A 20,080-nucleotide genomic window follows, 5' to 3' on the forward strand; every position below is an offset into this window, starting at 1 on the left:
CCATCCGGGGCAATGTGAGAAAGGAAAGGGTGACTCCAAGGGAGGGCGCCCCTGCAGGTGACTCTTCTGGCCTTTTCCAGGCTGCAACAGAACACCTATGCTTCAGCCCTCCCCTCTCCTGTGAGGGCTTTATAGGCCAGTCTGGACAGCTAAGAGCATGGGGGTGCAGTGGATGGAGTCATGAGGCCAGTGAGGACGGGCAAATAGGGACCCCTAAAAGCTAAGATGGCTCAGCTGTTGGAAATTCAACATCACAAATGGAGCAATGGGAGCCCCACATTCTGGGTGTTGTGGGGCTCAAGGTGTAAAGGAGGCTTTTCCTGTTCGATGTAATATTTGTGAATTTCATGGATCGGCAGTTACCTGTGCACGTAGTGGAGCTGGTGGATCGAGTCAATGGCCAGCACCATCTCGCCGATGTAGAACCGTGCCATGTCTTCTGGAAGTTTGTCTTCAAACTTACTCAGCAGGGTCAGCAAATCACCACCCACATAGTAATCCATAACCAAGTACTGCAAATCAGAAAGGAGAGAAAACAGCTCTTAACACCGAACTCCTCTAGCTACTGCGGAAGCTGTCTCACTGGAACCTGCTGGGTCAGACATGTAGGCCAGGCTGTCTTCCTAGCCTGGGCTCTACACTGATGACCTGTGCTATGCTGCTGTGATCCAAATACACACGAGCTGAGAACAGACATCACTACACAGTGCAGCTAGTCAATGAGAAAGGCTGTACAGAGCCAGAGAGCTGAAGCAGCCTCTGCAGGCTGATCAGAGCACGAAAGTACCATCCAAAACTGTGGGACCCCAGCAGCTCCTGCTCAAAGGATGTCATCCAAGCGTGGGAAGGGAAGGGAAGATGGGATCAGCCACAAGCAGGTCAGACAGCTCCTACTTCAGAGAGAAATGTCTCTTCAACAAGCTGAGTGTACCCCTTCACTACACGGCCACAGGGCCAGTGTGTGAGGTACAGTATTAGCAGAGACACACTGCCTCTGCCTGCCATGCAGCGCTCAGAGGCTTATGCTGACAACCTTGGAGCTGCAGAGGCCCTAATGGAAGCATCTCACGTCAGAGGGTGTGGGATGGGAGGACCACTGTAGGTCACAGGAGGGTGGCAGTCCACAGCAGCTCTACTGGTGCTACTTGGCTCTGGGACACAGAGTGAAACACGCTGTCTCATCTCCATGACAAACTAATTTTTTAAAAAATAATTTATTTAATATATATGAGTACACCATAGCTGTCTTCAGACACACCAGAAGAGGGCATCAGGTCACATTACAGATGGATGCGAGCCACTATGTGGTTGCTGGGAATTGAACTCAGGACCTCTGGCAGTCAGTGCTCTTAACCACTGAGCTGTCTCTCCAGCCTGACAAACTAATTTTTAAGTCACCACTGCAATAAGGAATTATCACTGCCTGGTTAGCTGAGGCAAGGAAGCCACTCTTGAAAAGAACCGAGATCTAAGACAATAACAGTTCTTCCCTGGACGGCAAGCACGCACTGCCTTCAGCTAGCTGAGCTAGCCTGTCACCTGTCTGTCCTCAACAGTCCTCTCGTGCCAAACTTAGGGCCCACAATCTAACAGGACAGAGGATGCCTGCCCTATGAAACTCAAGTGATCACCATGCCAGTGACTGGGGGCGAGCAAACTAGAGCATCCTGGTCTTTAAGAGTGTAACCAACAGCTCTTCACCCAACTTCTGAAATCCTTCTCAGGTGTCCCTCTACAAAGCCTTCCTTCTTCCTGTGTCTCTTCCCAACCAACAGCGTGCTTAAGGGCAGTGTCCTGTATCACCAAGTCTGCCTCCTGTACCTTGCTCAACTTTTGCAGCACAAAAGCCTCTTGGTGGACATATGCCAAATTACATCTCTATCACACAGCACCTCCAACCCAGCCTGCCTCAACACTTAGCGGGATGTACTCCTGGGAGGCAGATGCAGGGGCCTGAGGTGTGAAAATGGAAAATGCTCAGCAGGGTTCATATTACTGAAGGAAGAGCACAGGAAGCACAGAGAGCAAGGGAAGGCCTAAAAACAAGCCTGTCTGACACAGCCCATGACCAGAAGCTACTGAGCACAGACTAAGGGGCGCTAAGAGTCAAGGCCAAAAGGACACATAGGGTGTGTAAGGAGACCAAGAGGGAAGAGAGGAGTCTGGCCGCTGGAGTGACAGTGACAGCAAATCTAGGTACAGGGAGGGATGAGGCCAGAGCTTGTAGCAAGAGCTCAGCAGGGCTGGGGGTTTTGGATCAGTGAGACTGTGAGGCCTTTCAGGCAGGCCAGGTGCTGTCCATGGAGGGATGGTGGGGACTGAAGACTGTGGGCAGACACTCTAGAAACCCTGGAGGAAGAATCAGCAGCTGCTGCAGGATGTTCTTGGTGTGGGGGAGGAGAAGACACAGGAGGAACGAAACAGCAGCCCTCAGGATAACAGAGGGCGAGAGTCAGGACCACAGCTGAGCTCCGAGGTCTCCAGTCTACCTAGGAATCTAAAGAGAGCTCTGCAGGTCTGTTCTTATGCTGTGACTGGCAGCTCTCTGGAAAAGAAGCCATGGAAAGGAAATTAACAGCTTGTAGGGCAGATCCAAAGAAACTTAGTTTGGAGTAACCTCTGCTGTCAGGCAAGGTTGGGGGTGAAGTCAATAATTCTACACTCTTTCAGTTGGTGGTCAACAGGCTTTCCTTAATAAGACTTCAGAAATCTCAGAATCTGAATACACACTAGCTCCTGGGCCACAGATGAACCCATGCTCCCAAGTGAGGCATCTGTCTCCCTTACGGTCCAGCTCCTATTCCGACAATCCCATGTGCTCTGGCTGAGGCAGCATGTCTGCTGACTCTCTACATCCTAGAAAGCAACCGAGAACACCGAATCTGCCCTGGAGATTCCTAGCTGAGTGTGAATCTCGAAAACAGCTGATGTCTTGTTTACACACTTCGTACAGCACCACATGGCTGAGCTGAGAAAAGATCTGAAACAAAAGTCTTCCCATGATGCCTAGTTCCCCCTGAAAGCTCACATGGTTCCTGTCAGTAGAGCACTCGATCTACAGGGTATCTGCGGCAGAAACGTTCATCAGGAACTGAGGAACATCAACCACCTTTCTCACAAAAACAGAACAGGGAGCCTAACACAGCCTCTGTCACCTGTGCAAGGACCGTGTCTCATGGCTACACACTCTGTGCCCCAGACACCCCAGTTACCAAAGGAGGGTGTTCACAAAATCTTACAACATGGGAGTCATTGGCAAGTCTGGCCAATATAACCAGAGGCCTAATGTATCTCGGGGCACCGATGCACATCAGCTGTCCTCTGCTGGAACAAAGACACAGTACTCTAAACAAACAATATGACAGACACCATCTACCAAACCCTGGGTGTTCAAATCTCGGGGTTTTGACGTTTGAAAGAAACTATTTTACGATGAATAAAAATGTTTTGCAAACAAATGGATACTTGACCAAGGAGCTTCAAAAGGCAAACAGGCAAAGGAGCTGTGTGGACAGAGACGGGCCTCAGGCCCCCATCTAGAGGCTGTGTTACAACAGCAATTATACCCTGTTCAGCTGCAGCTGAGGCAAAGCACCGGCTAGAGCGCGTTGGCATAGCCCTGCTTCTCCGAGTCCACTCAAACAATCTCAATCGAGTCATCCTGGAATTCCTAAATAAGGAGCCCGAGGCCACTGAGGGCTCAGGACCATCAGCCTCATCTCCACCGGCTGCCTGAGGACTGGTCCACAGCTGTGCACACTCAACTCTACACACGTATGTGCACCGTAAAGCTGACAAAGGAAGGTGTGACTTCCAAAGTGCTTCGAGTTGAGTGCTGGCTTGTCAGGAGCACCCAAGAAACACTGCTAAGACCTGCCAAGAACTCACCTCCTCTGCCCCTCACATGGGAAAGTCAGGTGTGCAGTGCAGAGCCAGGACTGCCTCAGCCTTCACAACTCGGAACCAAGTCATTCAGTAAACTAATGGTTTGAGAAAAATGTTGTACAGACCTTGGAAGTTTCCTGTTAAAAATTCTCCCTGGTGGCCACTGAATTGAGACAAACCCCTCAGTTTAATGCAAGCTATGTACTGACAGTGACCGCTCCACTGTCTTATTCTCTTCTGAGTGGCAGCAAGGAGGAGCCAAGACTGGGAGGAAAAGTCCCTGAGCTGGGGTCGGTGCCCTGGGCGTGCAGACCCACCAGGTAGTTCTCATCCTGGAAGGCGTAGTGCAGCGCCGTGATCCACTGGCAGTCGCCGTTCACCAGCACGTCCCGCTCTTCTCGAAAGCAGGCTGTCTGTGAGGAACAAGCGGACAGTCAGTCTGTGTCCGTCCAGGCAGGGTCCCATAGAACATATGCCTAAATACTAGCAGTCTCTGCTGGGACTGTGATCTGCAGAGGGCGCCTCGAATCCTGATTAGCTGGAGCCTGATGTCTTTACCTCACCTGGAACCAAACATCCTGCCTGGCCCCCACAGCTTCTGCAGAAGCCAAGAGACTGGAGCTCTCTGCTCTTCCTCTCCGGAGCCAGGGCAAGCCTTCTCTGTCTCTGTCCATGTTGGCCGTCTCTGTGGTCCACACCTTAAGATCACCTTCCATGGACTCAGCAGCAGTTCTCAAACCCCAACCCCAACCCACACATCCCACACCTCTACCAAACCGGCCTCTTCAACTGCCCTGGGTGTGACACATGATGCCCAATTGTACATCTGCCGCTGAGCAGCCACAAGGCAGACAAGAGGGACAACCTGCTTCCTGATCTAAAACACCATTTATTCAGTTTGATGAATGGTCACAGTCAGATGTGACCTACAGCAACTCCTGATGACCATCAACACATGCATAAAAAGGTTTTTGCTTTTAGCCGGTCTGGTTAAAAAAGAAAGAGCTCACCCTCTGTCTGTCTGTCTCTAAAGCTGTGTGACTGAATTCAAACCGAGTCAGGGCTCTCCCACCCAACACTGGATGAGACCTCACACCTTCCACCTCCCAAGCTCTTGCGTAGGTAGCACCAGCCTCTCCTCCCCCAAGACTACTTCAGTGTTGGTTAGTGTTTTTGCCAACGTGACACAAGCTAGAGTCAGTGGGGAGAGGGAACCTCGACTGAGAAAATACCTCCGTGAGTCAGGCTGTGGGCAAGCCTGTAGGGAATTAATGATTAATGATTACTGTGGGAGGGTCCACCTCACTGTGTGCAGCGCCAGTCCTGGGAAGATGGTTCTGAGTTGTGTAAGAGAGCAGGCTGAGCTGGGGAAGCAGGCTGGTAAACAGCATCCTCCACGGCCTCAGCTTCAGCTCCTGCCCTGACGTTCTTCAAGTGTGGACCGTGACAGAGAAAGGTGAACGGATAAACCCGCTTCTCCCTAAGCTGCTTTTGGCCAGTCAGGATTTTGTGAAGCTACAGAAAGCCAACCATGACCCAAACTATGTGAGAACAGGGAATACGCTGAGGGAGCAGAGGGAACACACTGCTCATGCAGGTGGGTCCCCAGGCTGCTGCAGGTAGCCAAGGCAGGTGTGGGGCTACGGGGTGTCAGGGATGGTGACTACTTAGTGAACCAGTGTTCACTTCTTAAGCAGTAGAGGAGGGTGTGGTCGTGTGTGATTGTGTGGTCGTGTGTGGAGCTACATCAGGAAAGAGGGAATCAGTGTGAAAGGAGAACAAGGCATAGAAACCAGTCAGACACCAAGAGAATGGAGTGTCTGTGGGAAGATAGTCAATACTACCCTGTCCACAAAATCTGAAGTTCAAGAAAGAAACCTCCATAGCCTCGTGTGGTAGCACCTGCTTCTAATCCGAGCCCTTGGGAGGTAGAGGCAGAAAGATCTGATTTAGAGGCCAGCCTAATAGTGAGCTCCAGACCAGCCGGAAACCTTTCTTCCCAAAACAACACACACGCACACATACACAGAGGCCTAAGGACCTTGTGTACCATTAGCTGCCCAAGGTGGCACCAATGGCAAACCAGTTAAGAAGTCCACAACAGCGTACTACAGCAATAGCGTGCCGTGGTAAGGAAGGTATGCGCAGCAAGAGAGCGGGGTAGAAACTACAGAAGGGTCTCCCAAAAGGAGGTGCTCCTCCACCCAGAAGCATCCCATTGCAGATAGCAGAGATTGGCCATATGCTGCAGCCCAGACGGCAGTGTCCTGGCCAGAGGCAGGGTTTGCAAAGAGGGGAGCCAAGGGGGCCTGGCGGAGTGAGAGGGGAACAAGCGTGACAGATGGAGGGGCCAGTGAGAAGACACCTGGACTGGGACCAGAGGCTGGAGGTGGGGATCATGAACCAAGGAGAAGTGTCTCACACCACCAAGCGGCTCCTTCCCCCGACCCTTTACTCTGATGCTTCATTTCTACTGCCCTTGAGCAGGGAGGCAGAATTCTGCACTACTTGGGTTCCCAAAAACTGTTTCCCTCTGCATGTGAAAGAGGACGGTGAGGAATGTCGGAAGTTCCTCAGGCCCTCTCCCTCCCCTCCCCCCCTCCTTCCCTCTCCCCCTCTCCCTCCTTCCCCCTCCCTCTCCATCTTTACACACTATACACTCACACATACCTCTGCTCTCTTTAGCATCTCCCATTTGTTGAGAATTTTCATTGCATAAATTCGTTCAGTGCTCTTCATTTTGACAACAGCAACCTAGAATGTAAATTTGAATTTAAAAAAGTTAGTTAGTGGTTGAAAAGCCTTGCACATCTAAAAGTTGATCTTAACTGGCTAGGAGATGAGAGACAAGGAGTCGAGAGAGATTTGCCATCTAAACAACACAACTTGGCTTCAGCCACACTGTAGTGTGGACAAATCCGCTTGGCTCAGTTTAAATTTAGGACTAAGCAATGGGAACTGGGGTTTTCCCGTCTTCCATCTGAGCAACGTCTGAAGATTCTCAGGAAAACAAACCCAGCCCTTTCTATGCTGGCTTGTAGCTCGTCTTCTCCCTGTACTTGGGGCAAGCTGTACCTGCCTCCTCCCTGTCCCTCCTGCTATGTCCACCTCCCCAGCCAGCCTCTACAGACACCAGCTGCTCATCTGAAGCTTTGCCTCACAGAGGTAGTGGCTGTGCAGGGTCTCCAGTATACAAGAGGCTTAGAAGCACCCTTCAGGCCTGGCTGTACTACCACCTCTTTTCAGGAGTCTGTCAAACCCCAATGACCTCCATGGTGACCAGTAGCATCAAGATGAGCCACAGCTTTGCACACCCACCATGGGTGTCACTTCCCACTCATCTACAAGACGATGTGTGCTACTGTTTGAAGGCTATTGTCTCTTTGCACTAAGAGCCATGGAACGTAAAGCTCTCAGATGGAACTGCCTGCTCTCCTAAGTAGCACACACATCACAGTGCCACCATTAAGGGACCCTGAGAACTATAATGTCCTAAGTACATGCCAGGTGCTAGGGACAATGCTGAACATCCTGGACTCTTGCTCAATCCTCATAATCCTTAATGGCATGGATGCTAGACAGACATTTTTCACAGATGTTGACTTTTAGGGAGGGAGGGTCTTAATGGCATCCCGAGGAACTGTGGAATAGCATGCAGGCACAAGCTTTTAAAGCCCAAATTAAAATGACCACCAGAATTCAGTATCTTCCGTGGATGACAATGGCTCGTCCATGATGTTCACACCGACATAGCCACAGGCCTTTTGAGTCAAGGGTGTTTGCCCTACACAAAGCCCTCTACATATCAGTGCAGGTGGCTCTTCATAATGCTGTTTATCTGTGGCTTAGAAAGTAACAGCCAAGCCTGCTGCAACCCGAGTAAACAGGAAACAGTACACAGAACGAGTTTCTGTGAAGATCAGCAGCTCTGGGTGCAAGCCCATTGCTGTACCAGAATGGCTCTTCCCTCCTGAGAGCCAGCTGAGGGCTAGCAAATGAGGTGCTGCCACTTTAAAGCCATTCTGGGCTCACAGCTGCAGAGGACAGCAGAGCTGACTTCAGACAAACACTGACTCTCTGAAGAGGAAGCACAGGAACCTGGACGCTGAGAACAAGACCCACAACAATGGAACTTCCGCAGGCACAAACTACCGCTGGGACAACCAACAAAATAGGTAATAAAGCACATGGAAGGACATGTGTGTCACAGAGAAATATCTATTAGGAATATGTAGAAGTAAAACATTCAAGTAAAATTTAATGTAAAAAAAAAACTCTTTTGTCTGTGGGATAAGTTTTACTATAAAACAACTTAACAAAATAAACAAGGAATAATTTTCTCATTTGTGCCACCGGAAACTTTCCAGCCCAAACTTCAAGTATTCCAGAGGATCACTATTGGTCCTCCTGAGGTCAGGGAGTTGGCTCCATCCAGAGGACCTGAGCTCAATCCCCAGGACCCTAGAACAAAGCAGAGCGCCATTCTCAACACCTGTAATCCCAGCACAGGTGAGACTGTCTCTCAAAGCCTAAGGTGGAGAGAGACAGAAGACATCTCACGTCCACCTTGGCCTCTACCAGGCCCCCCAGGTACAAATATATACAAATAGCAAACAGATCATTGCTTTCACACACACAGATATTGTCCCCCAAACTATGGAATTTTATGAAGGAAGAAATTTTGTGAAGCATAAAGCTGCCCTGTTTACCCACCCAGAGCTCTTCAGATGACACCAGTGGTCAGGCCCAAGATGTAAGGAGGCAGGACTGCCTGGGCCATGTGAGGGAGTCTCTCTTACCTCACCAAAAGCTCCTCTTCCGATCACTTTGATGATCTCAAAGTCCTCCCGATGGAGCTGCATGTCCTTCACGAGCTGGGTGAAAGGCTTAGCTGTAAGAAGAAAACACAGTTCTTAGACCTAACTGTGGGCACCCCATTGCATCAGAGGTTTCTCTGAAAGTAGATGTTTACCAGCAGAAATGCTTCAGTATCTACTGTAACAAATACAGTTGCTCTGAGATCTGTTAAACCCTCTAATTTCCTGGCCAGGTCCAAGGCTGGTCCACTGACAGAGCAGCACGGTGCTGGGCTTTGGAAGGTGAAGGGATGAAGTGTTCTTTCGAATGTGACTTATTTGGAAACAATTCTCTTCACAGATGCAATTAACATAAGGTCACATGTAACTGGGTGAGCGCCAAAACCAACAAGATTGTGTTTTTTAAAATACCTTTATTATTGTTTATTTACATGTACACACATGCATGTCTGTGTGTGCACGTGCCTGAGGTCAGGGGCGTGCACTGGACCTGGAGTTCCAGGTAGTTGTCAGCTACCTGATGTGGGTGCTGGGAGTTGAACCTGGGTTCTCTGTAGGACACATGTTCTTAACTAGTGAGCCATCTCTCCGGCCCAAGATTTGGTGTTCTTATAGGAATAAGATTTGGACAGAGGCTGGAGGAAGGCAGCCCCAAACTGGCTAATACCAAGGAACGCTGGTGGCCACCAGAAGCTAGAACAGATAAACAATGTCCTCCCTGAGCCTGCAAGGAAACAAGCAGCCCATACTTGGTCTTTCAGCCTTCGGGGCTGTGCAGGCAGAGCTCTGTGACTTTGAGCACCACACTCCACATCTACCAGTATAGATAAAATTCACAGAGTTCTCCTTTCTCTCCAGGAGAGTAGGTGACAGGGACAGGGCTAGTCCCTCATGGACTGGCTCCCAACCACTGTCCCCCTCCCCTGGTCTGGCCTGCCCGCCCTCACCATCAAACCCAAACCCACTTTACACTAATCTCCATTAGTTTTCATTACTAGAGGTTTTCCTTCTTTCTTTGTGTAGCCTGGGCTGTCCTGGAACACCCTCTGTAGACCAGGCTGGCCTCAAATTCACAGATCTGCTTGTCTCTGCCTCCAGGGTGCTGGGATTAAAGGTGTGCCACCATCACCTGGCTACTAAAGGTTTCTGGAATGTTAGGTAGTTGGGCAAAACTGAGCAAATGTATTACTCCTTACATCTTATATCAGTATCTAAAACTAGCTCTGTCAAAATGTATAATCTGGTATTTTAAAGACTTTACATTGACCTCCATATTGTTGAGTTTACTTCTCTCTGTGTAGGATAAAGGTTCCGTCACTACTGCTCACTGTTAACAGCAGTACTGAAGCCACAGAAAGCTCTTGGCTCCTGTCAGAGGGCGAGCTGTGGACACTGGCCCATCACCATGAACGCCCAGCAGCACAGAGCTCAGAAAATGCAGCTCACAAAGCCTGGAATTTAAGGCTGGCCTAACAAGAAAACCCCTGGGCTAGAACTTAAAGGGTCAGCTACAGTTCATGCTTGCTTCTTTCAAATATCACCAAAAATAACCACTCTTAAAACCCCCAAAGGAAACAAGGTTTTTTTAGACAGCTGCTAGAAATGTTGGGGGAACCAAACAGTACCTTTTACTCTACTGTGAAGAAAAACACGAACTCTGACTTCTATATAAATCAGAAGAAAGGTGTTTGGGAAGGGAAACACGCCAGTTAACGACAGAGCAAACATGCCCTCCCGTGAGAGCTCAGAGGCAGACAGCAGGGCTTTCTGGACCCCACAGAACCAGGGGTGCAGGCTTGAGGGCCGTGGCATACACACTGCAGGCACACAGAAGCATTTGGGAAGCAAAGGAAATTCCACCTATAAAAGTTTCATGTGCTGGCTCAACTTGTCCACATTCTCTCAGTTCTTGCTCCTGGGCATCGTTAATTGCTTACAAACTTCTGCACCACTTTTACTTTACTTGTGATTTTTAACTTTTTCTATCACTCAATGATCACTTTAATGGATCTGTGAGCTGAGTTTCTTGGATATATTAATTTTTAAAAATATTATTTTCATCAAGAATTTACAACAATCATTTCATATATATTTTATTACTTTAATTTTGAGAATAAAATTTCTGAACTTTCCAAAGAACACAGAAATGTTTTTATAGTTCCTAAGATGCCTTCCCTGGCAAACCCAACCCAAACTATACTCTTTTTTTAAATAAAGATTTATTTATTATATATAAGTACAGCGTCGTTGTCTTCAGACACACCAGAAGAGGGCATCAGATCCCATTACAGATGGTTGTGATCCACCATGTGGTTGCTGGGATTTGAACTCAGAACCTCTGGAAGAACAGTCAGTGCTCTTAACCGCTGAGCCATCTCTCCAGGCCCAGACTATACACTCAGGACCACAGTTCTCAGATGTTATGTGGGAAGCCGAACCATGCCTGCTGTGAGCTTGCTAATAATAAGCCACTGCCGTGCTCCCACACTACTGCACACTGCTCTCCCCACTGCTGTGCTCCCACTACTGCACACTGCTCTTCCCACTGCTGTGCTCCCATACTACTGCACACTGCTCTTCCCACTGCTGTGCTCCCACACTACTGCACTCTTTCCACTGCTGTGCTCCCACTACTGCACACTGCTCTTCCCATTGTCGTGCTCCCACAGTACTGCACTCTTCCCACTGCTGTGCTCCCACACTACTGCACTCTTCCCACTGGGTATGTATGTAACTGCTGTGCTCTTGCTCTATCCAGATATACAGCTGTAAATGTGACTCTTATACATTGTGGACTTTTTTCTTAATTACACTATTTTATAGAAATTAGTTTAAAGAAAATTATTGGGCTGGAGAGGTGGCTCAGTGGTTAAGAACACTGAGTGTTTTTCCAGGAATCCTGAGTTTAATAACCAGCAATCACATGATGGCTCACAACCATCTGTAATGGGATCTGATGCCCTCTGCTGGTGTGTCTGAAGACAGCAACAATATACTCACATATATAAAATAAATAAATAATTCTTTAAAAAATAAAGACAATTCTCTTTTATTTGTGGATTTATTTATTTTGGTTTTGAGACAGGCTAGGAAATTATGTTAATATTTTTAACTGCTTCTTAACAGGTGGGAAATGCAGATTTTAATACTTGGTTTGAACCACACATGTGTTTAAGCAGTCTGAAAATGATTTGCCTAGTTCTGGTCAGTTCCCCTAACTCCACTGTGGGTCCCAGAGAAAAGCTCTGGCTCCTGAGTCACGGCAGCCTGACAGCTAGCCTATCTTAGAAGTCACGTCCATCAGTGACTAGGAACGGATCTTCTCTTTCTACTACAGAAAGCACGACAGAAAGCTCTTTCTAAGGTTCAGCTGTCGGACCCATTGGAGCCCATCCAGGCCATCTCTTCACATCCCTCCCTACCAATCGGCCTAAGGTTGCTCAACCTTCTTGACAAGCTTCTTTCTATTCTTTGCCCAAACATTTTTTTGTTGTCTATGAATTTTAACAGTCTTGGCCAGGTGTCCCACAAAAGGTTGACATGAAGTTGTTGGGGTTACTCTAGAAGCCTGGGCAACTATAGGAACTATAGAAGTGGGGTTTGACATGGTAAAGAAACTACAAGGCCAGTAAATCAATGTAAACAAAAGTAAGATGCAGAGGGGCCTTGAAGAAAGATCCAAAGAACAAGGAAGGAGTCAGAGCTCACAATGTATGAGTGACAGCAAGGAGGAGCTCTGTTCTGGGGAACAGTTGGGGGTTGGGAGGGAGATGAGCCTCAGACAGCAGGAGATCAAGTGAGTCCACAGACCTAGAGCCATATGGGGGAAGGGCATGGGAGTGTAAACGGGATCCGACAGGTGAACTCCATTTCCACCACACAGGACAGAGATCCTGTCTCCAATACACAGAGAGATAAAGAGATGAACAGACAGAAAAGATAGAAACAGAATACACTTATATGGGTGTACACAGACAGATGGTCAATCTCTGCACTCTTAAAACCAAGAGGTCTTAAAACAGGAACCACCCAAAAATGAGCACCTAATACCAGGCTTTAGTTCCTAAATATCCTCCACTAAAGGAACCAGGTCTCCTCAGACAAGTCCAGAGCCAAGCAGCAAAGGTAAGCCGGAGCAGCCTGTGGTGTAAAGAGAAGCCCACAGATGGCCCAAGAAAACAAACCACCATGGTCACAAACCCATTAGTGCACAGCTAACCAGGGAGCTCATAGTGACATTAATGAGTCCCTCAGCCTGGAAAAACCAGAGACCTAACCTGCAAGCAAAGGTGACCGTGTGAAGTCTGTAACAATAGTGACATATTAAGGTTAAGCTCCTTGGGTTGTGTTGTGGTGTCACGGAATACTCATGTTCAAGAAACACTACTCAAGAGAACATCATGTGAGAACTCTCAAACACCTGGGGAAAGCATCTTTTTTCTGTTATTCAACTTCTCTCAGTGTGAAACCATTACAGAGACATTTTAAACGCCTTTTCTAATGGTCATGTGTAGCGAAACAGATAACTCTGGAAAGCAAGGAGAGCCACACTCACCAGATGGACATCAACATTAATGCCCCAAGAGAAAACCAGGGCAGCTCAGTCCTGGGGGAGAGGAGGGGGCAGGATGTGCCTGGACACCTTGGAACCAGAGCACAGTGCTGGCGGAGGATGAGACTTTGTTCCATCCTGGAGAGCAGGGAGACGACTTCCTGACTTGGGAGGCCCAGTGATGTCAGGCCATGACGCCCCCAGAACCACAAAACCAGCTAATGCTCAGGGCTGAGGGGATAAAGGGGACACGGTGGCTGTTTTTCTTGTCGTATCCTACTGCTGCCTTGTATGTTAAAGGGGGGTGGGGCGGAGAACGCTGGGGCTGGAAATACAGCTCAGCAGGTGAGACCATTTGTTCCTGTAGAAGACCCGAGTTCAATTCCCAGGACCTATACAGTAGCTCATATCCACCAATAACTCCAGGGGAACCGATACCCTCTTCTGGCATCTGTGGACAGCAGGCACTCAAGGAGTACATAGTCTTACATGCAGACAAAACAGAAATACTCATACAATACATAAATCTTTTTCAGAAAAGTACTTCCCCACCCCCTGTCCTGTATGTCACTCAGCTAAAACTGTCTGTACGGTCACACACTCTTAAAACGTGTTAGCTAGGAAACAAAACCAGAGTGCTCAAAAAACCATCTGGACCAGGCTTGGTGACACAAGACCTTCAAATCGATCAATTAATATAAAAAATAATGATTAGTGACTCATTTCAAGATTATTTATATTAACACACTCAAAAATTTTGTTTTAATTCTGACATGATGCCCATACCTTTAGTCTCAGCACTCGGGAGGCAGAGGCAGGAGGATCTCTGGGTTCAAGGCCAGCTTGGTCTACACAGCAAGTTCCAGAATAGCCAGGGCTAAATTGAAAACCCTGTCTCAAAGAAAAATGTATTCATATATGTGGATGTTTGGCCTTCATGTGTCTGTGTAGTACATACATGCAGTCCTAGAGAGTCCGGAACTGAACTTACAGAGGAAGCCTGGTCCTCTGAGGAGCAGCCAGAGCTCCTAACCCAGCTCCATGTAACACTCTTAAAAGGCAGACAGTGCATCAGTCAGCTGTAAGTGTGACATGATGCTGGCTCTCAGTGACATAAATCATAGATGGAGCAGGAACAAACACCACAAGCAACAATTCTAAGTTTCAAGACGAACTGTAGCCAGGCATGAGGCTAACACTGTAATCCCACCCTCAGGAAGCCTAGGTCTACGTCCCATGGGTTAACCACTTTCTGCCCAGCACAGTCAGAAACACGGGAGGACTGACAGTCACTATGACAAGCCACCCAAAAGAGATTTGCCTTCTCCATGAGGAAGGCTCACACCACTATTCCTACTCCTCCCGACTCTGCTGAACTTGTTCTACAGAGCTGCAGGTCAAGCCCAGGTCTCAGGCGAGTGCTCCACGCAAGTGCTCCACTGAGCTGTAGAGCTTTATTGTCCCTGAACTTCTCCTGTCACCCAAAGGCAATGAATTCATCCACTGAGATAACCACTAAGGCTAAGAAGATGGCTCAGCAGAAGATAAGACTGCTTGCTGGGCCCCACCCGAGGCAACAGAGATAGGCAGATCCCCAGAGCTCAATGGCCAGACTGCCAGCCTAGCCAAAGAGGCAGGCTTCCAGTTAAATGAGGTACCCTGTCTCAAGGCAGTAAGGCACAGGATACTGAAGACACCTGGTATCCTCCTCCAGCCTTTGCATGTTCACACACAGGTACCCAAAGTCACATACCACACACAAAGAGAAACTACTGACAGAGATCTAAACCGTAGGAAAAACTGAAGCCCAGTGTTCCTCAGGAAGAACTAGTGATGGGGGGGGGGTCTCTCTGACTGAGAATCGTGAATGAGAAACTAATGCCTCATACCTCAGCTCCTTTGCCAAGAGAAGACGTAAGACTAGAACGGTTGAACAGGTCGAGGTGGCTGCCAGCAGACGGCAGGCACCAGACCAGGCCTCACCTGTTCCATCCAGCAGTTCACTCACAATGCCAGCCGTTGGCTATCAACCTCGCTTCAGCCTCTTCACTTAATGTCTTCCCTCTTCCCCCAAGGCAGGGCTTCTCTGTACAGCCCTGGCTGACCTGGAACTCGCTCTGTAGACCAGGCTGGTCTCCAACTTAGAGATCTATCCACTTCTGCCTCTAGAGCAATGGGACCACACCCAGCTTAGACCTAAGTCTTCGTCCAAGTCTCTCAACGCTTCGGTCTTGGTAGCCATGTGTCAGCAGCATCATGTGCAACTGACATGGTCTTCAAGATCTAGTGTACATGGTGGGTTATCACAGGGACCCTTGAAGGTCACTGATGTGTATGGAGCACACAAGATACAAGTCAATGCCGCTCGAAGGCTCTGTGCTCTCCAGAGTGGCTCCCTGAAGGCACCTGTTCCTAGTGAGGGCACAAAGATTAACAAAGGGTTCTGAAATATGTGCTCAAATGACAGAGCCACGCTCACTTGTACAGATAACTAGGTATCTGTGAAGTGACAGCAATCTACGTCACAGGCAGGCAACTACAATCCCCCACCATGGACTTCGAGCTAGAGAAACAGAACTGACTCTTCCGACAAGTCCCAGGGGCATTCCTAAGCAAGAACTGACGGGGTGGGGGGTGGGACCTGCGGACCCGCAGCACCATCTGTGAGCAAACAGTGCGTTTGAACTATGCTCACCATGAGGCTGCGGAGTGGAGAGGAAGCATTTTAACAGTGAGTCAGAGGCCAAGCCAGCTACAAGCTTGGCAGTGAAAGTCCACTAGGGTGGGAGGCTGTGCTGAGTCAACACCAGATAGGAGCCTTCATTCCAGCAGTGTACCGTCAGAGGAGCCGCCTATGCCCGGATGAAGCCAGTCACACCTACTTTCCAGACCCACTCAGGGCTGCCCTGCGGCCCTTCACTCTCAGGCACTCCCTCTGTCAGGTGCCTTTCTCCATTTACCTCCACCTGGTGAAAGCTGCTCTGCTGCTACAGAAAAAAGCTCCCACCTCCTCATCGCTGCACACAGCCTCAGTATTCTGACCTCCTGCCCAAGGATGGTACACTGCACTTGAATACCCCATGGGGCACGTGCAGCGCTGTCCTGTGGGAGTCCTTCAGCAAAGAGAAGACCCTCTGCTGTCACAAGTGACAGCAATAAAGCCAGCTCCCCTGCTGCTGTGAACAAAAAATTTCATTTTGAAAATTCCAGGGCTGGCATAGCACAGAGCCTTGCCCAGCTGCACGGAGCCCTGGTTCCGTCCCCAGTGGGGCCTCTCTCCCCAAATAATTAAAATGAAAAGTAACCAATTGTACAGAGGTGACCCAAGTGGATGAAGTAAGGCCACTGCAGTCACGGCACCACAGATGACCAGGTTCCAGGCCCTCTCCTCCACAAGCTCTTGGATGCATCCTCTCTATGTACATCCTAGACTCAAGAGAAAGGAAGTCAGAACTGAAGGCTGGGGGCTAAGGTAGGCATGGTGGTACACACGGGGAGCTCAAAAGCTGGGACTGAGGTAAAAAGGACTGTAGGTTCAAGGCCAGCCTGGACTCCACCACAGGACCTTGTCTCAAAAGGCAAACAAGTAGGTAAAGGTGTTTGCTGCCAAGCCTGATTGACCTAAGGTTCAATCCCTGAAACCCACAGTGGGAGGAGAGAAAAAAAACAACCCCCACAAGTTGTCCTCTGACTTCCACATGTACCCTTCTTAAACACACATACATGCATGCATGCACACACGGACACAGACACACAGAGAATGAATGCAAAACAAACCAAACCTCAATCCCAAAGGATAAGTGTCTGCAGCAAGTGGCTGAAGAGCTCAGAGTGCTGGGATGAGTAGGGATTAGAATGTTCTGGAAGTATCTGCTCTGTGTGTAGAGGTTATCAAAGTGGGTTCCTCGGCATGACCAGTCTGATTTCTATTGCTGTGATAAGCATCATGACCAAAAGCACCCGAGAAGATCACCCTCTGTCACCCAAGGAAGTCAGAGCAGGAACCCAAGGCAGGAACCTAAAGGCAGGGACTGAAGCATAGGCCATGGAGGGTCCTGCTTACTGACTACCTCCATGGCTCGCTCAGCCTGCTTTCCTATAGAACATAAGACCACTCAAGCAGGGCTGGCACCGTCTGCCGTAGGCTGAACCGTCCCACAGCAATCATTAATCAAGATTGCCTATACACCAACCTGATGGTGGTGTTTTTTTCTCAACTAAGGTTCCTTCTTCCCAGATGACTCCAGTTGTGTCAAACTGACAAAAACCTCACAGTTCACCCGGCAGCCTGCAGCATGTGCTGGAGAAGTGAGGCAGATTTAGTAACAGAATGTCTACTGGGAGCAACTGAGCTTAGAAGCTGGGATGCTTTACCTGGAACGATCTCTCTTCTCAGGGGGTTCATACCTGAAGTCACCTCCACCAGTTAACCAAAAGACAGGCTGAAAGGGGCCCAGAGGCACACGGGTGCCCTGAAAACAAACCGATGGCTTTCTTGGTGGGTAGATGTGCCTGCTGCCAAGGGTGACCTGAGCAGCAACCAGAGTCTAATCCTTGGAACACACATAGTAGAAAGAGAGACTCAACTCTCACAACCTTCCTCTCACCTCCAGAACTCTATACGTGTGCAGCACAACCACCCCCAGCCAAATACACACACTAAGTAAATAAACATAAAAAACAAAAAACAGCTGCCAGTTTTAGAAGTGGATGCTCTCAAGTCAGGAGCAGCAGGGTTGGCTTACAATGCATGATATACCCCAACCTGTGTGCTCCTGTGTGAGCACACATATGTGTATGACACCATCTTTCATTGCACTCCACTGTAGTTTTTTAAATGGGTCTTCCACTGAACCGAGAGCTCTGCACTTTGTCTAGACTAGCTGGCCAGAGGCCCTCAGACATCCACCTGTGTCTCCGCACCAGCAGCTCTGGAGTTATGGTTGTACGTCACCAAAGCCTGCCTTTACACAGGTTCTGAGAACTCACTCTTCATGCTTGCACATAAAGTAAGTACTTGATGCACTAAGCAGTCCCCAGCCCAGTCTGTGTCATCCCAATGGCCACTATTGTTGAGTGAGACTCACTGGGGGGTGGGGGGGCAGTGGAGCCTCCCAGGAACCCTAAGCCAAGGAAGAGGTACCAGACAATAAAGTCTGCTGTCCTGCTGTTCTGGGGAAGAGCAAAAATCTTTTTAAAAAATATGTACTTTTTACTGTAGCAAGAAGAATTCTTAATCTAAAACAGTGCTCTTTAACCCTGTTTTGGGAAGACAGGTAAGACTTAAGCTGAGCATGAGAGGAACCAGCAATGCGAACAGCCTCTGAGCAGATGGGAATCCATAAGCTTTGCTGCCCACCCCAACCACCAGCTCCGTGTGCAGCAGCACCTCCAGGACAGGTAAGACACAGCTCACAGACCGGACATAGCAGAGCTTCTTGCCCCCAGGCCAGGTCCCTAGGAGCTACCGTCTCAGGCACTAGGAGGCGATGTGAGGGACAGGCCAGAGATGTAGTCTGGCCTTTCACAGGATGAGCCCAGGAAAGCTTAGGTGGTGTCACATTCTTGTCACAAGAACATTCAGTTACCTTCTGAATTTCCCTCAGCCACCTTCCTGCTCTGGGGCGTGAGAGCCAAGACAAAAGGAGAGAGTCTTGTTTCTGTTATGCTGTGACAGGAACTCATTCCAAAACTTAATTCAGTAAAAAAAAAAAAAAAAAAAAAAAAGGAAACTTGAAGTCAGCCGTTTGTTTGCTTCTTTTACCTCAGTATTTAGAACAAGGAAGAATCCAACCATGGAAGAAGGACTGTCAAGCCATTTCTCCCTCGGTAAAGCAGCTGTGGCTTCTGGTCCTTTCTCCACTATGTAATTTCCAGAACTTTCCATCATCTGTCTCTAGGACCCCCACCCCTTCTCAACTACCACTCCTCAAATGCACCAACTCCAAAGAAGTTTCACTCAACATCTGGAATCATCACATCCTGAGAGCAAAGTTAAAAGGGAGAGAGCCTGAGGTCTCGTGTGGCCTCTGCCCAGAGACCCTGCTGTCTGCAGGACATCTTTGCTGAAACAGTGTCTTCTCACAGGGACAGAAGAACAACAGACCCTGGCTTTGCCTCAATTAAATCATCCCCTCAACATCTAATCTGAGAAAGGGCCCTTGGGATTTTATATGCGATGCCGCCAGGTTAGCATGGAGGAGGGTGTAGAGCATACACAGTTTTTAAGGCCAGACCCTGGGATTATATATATATATTCTGGCAGTCAGATCTCACGGCATGCTGAATGGAGTCCTTTGGATCTTTATGATAGGGTGCACTCTGCTGATAGCTCAGCAGGAAAGAATGGCTGGAGTAGACACAGCTTTCTAACTCCAATCTTATTTGTGAACCAAGTTTCTGAAATTGTGGTGACAACCCATTCCCCTCCCCTTCAATCCTATGCAATTACTTTACAGACAAAAAGCATCATTAAAGATTGGCTCCCCAGATTAAAGGGACAGGACCCAGTGAGCAGACAGAACCGAGGACAACGCCTGTCTCCACAGCAACACATGGGAAATGAGCTTAACCACTGTGCTGGTACAGGATGAGAAATCAAACACCAGCTCCTTCCTCCTTCCCAGATCAGGGAAGAGCCACTCTCAGAATGCACAGAGATGCTCCCACACCAGAATGGACAGGCCTGCTACAACAGGAAGGATGTAACACTAAAGGAAGGAACTGTCTGTGCTTCTTCCTTCCACGATGCCTCTGGCCATGACTGCTCTGCTGAATGGAGGACAAAAAAAGATTGAGGTCGGCTCCCAGGGATCTCTGAGAGAAT

The 20,080-nt window shown here is 48.8% G+C and overlaps 1 protein-coding gene across 4 annotated transcripts in view; it reads right to left on the bottom strand.

Annotated features, from left to right (window-relative positions):
• CDC42BPB (CDC42 binding protein kinase beta) overlaps positions 1-20,080 on the bottom strand; it is a 76,663-nt gene that overhangs the window by 36,415 nt on the left and 20,168 nt on the right. For all 4 annotated transcript variants that reach the window (XR_013975347.1, XM_080929554.1, XM_080929555.1 and 1 more), the window contains exons 2-5: positions 8,685-8,776; positions 6,556-6,639; positions 4,203-4,298; positions 364-512 (exon numbers count right to left, since the gene is read on the bottom strand). Coding sequence is in view for 3 of the 4 variants with exons in the window: in XM_080929554.1 (XP_080785680.1) it covers positions 364-512; positions 4,203-4,298; positions 6,556-6,639; positions 8,685-8,776 (421 nt within the window). In the remaining variant the exon portion in view is untranslated. The remainder of the gene's footprint in view (positions 1-363; positions 513-4,202; positions 4,299-6,555; positions 6,640-8,684; positions 8,777-20,080) is intronic.

The sequence above is a fragment of the Micromys minutus genome (assembly GCF_963924665.1).
Source record: "Micromys minutus genome assembly, chromosome: 1".
In the NCBI taxonomy this organism is placed as follows: domain Eukaryota; kingdom Metazoa; phylum Chordata; class Mammalia; order Rodentia; family Muridae; genus Micromys; species Micromys minutus.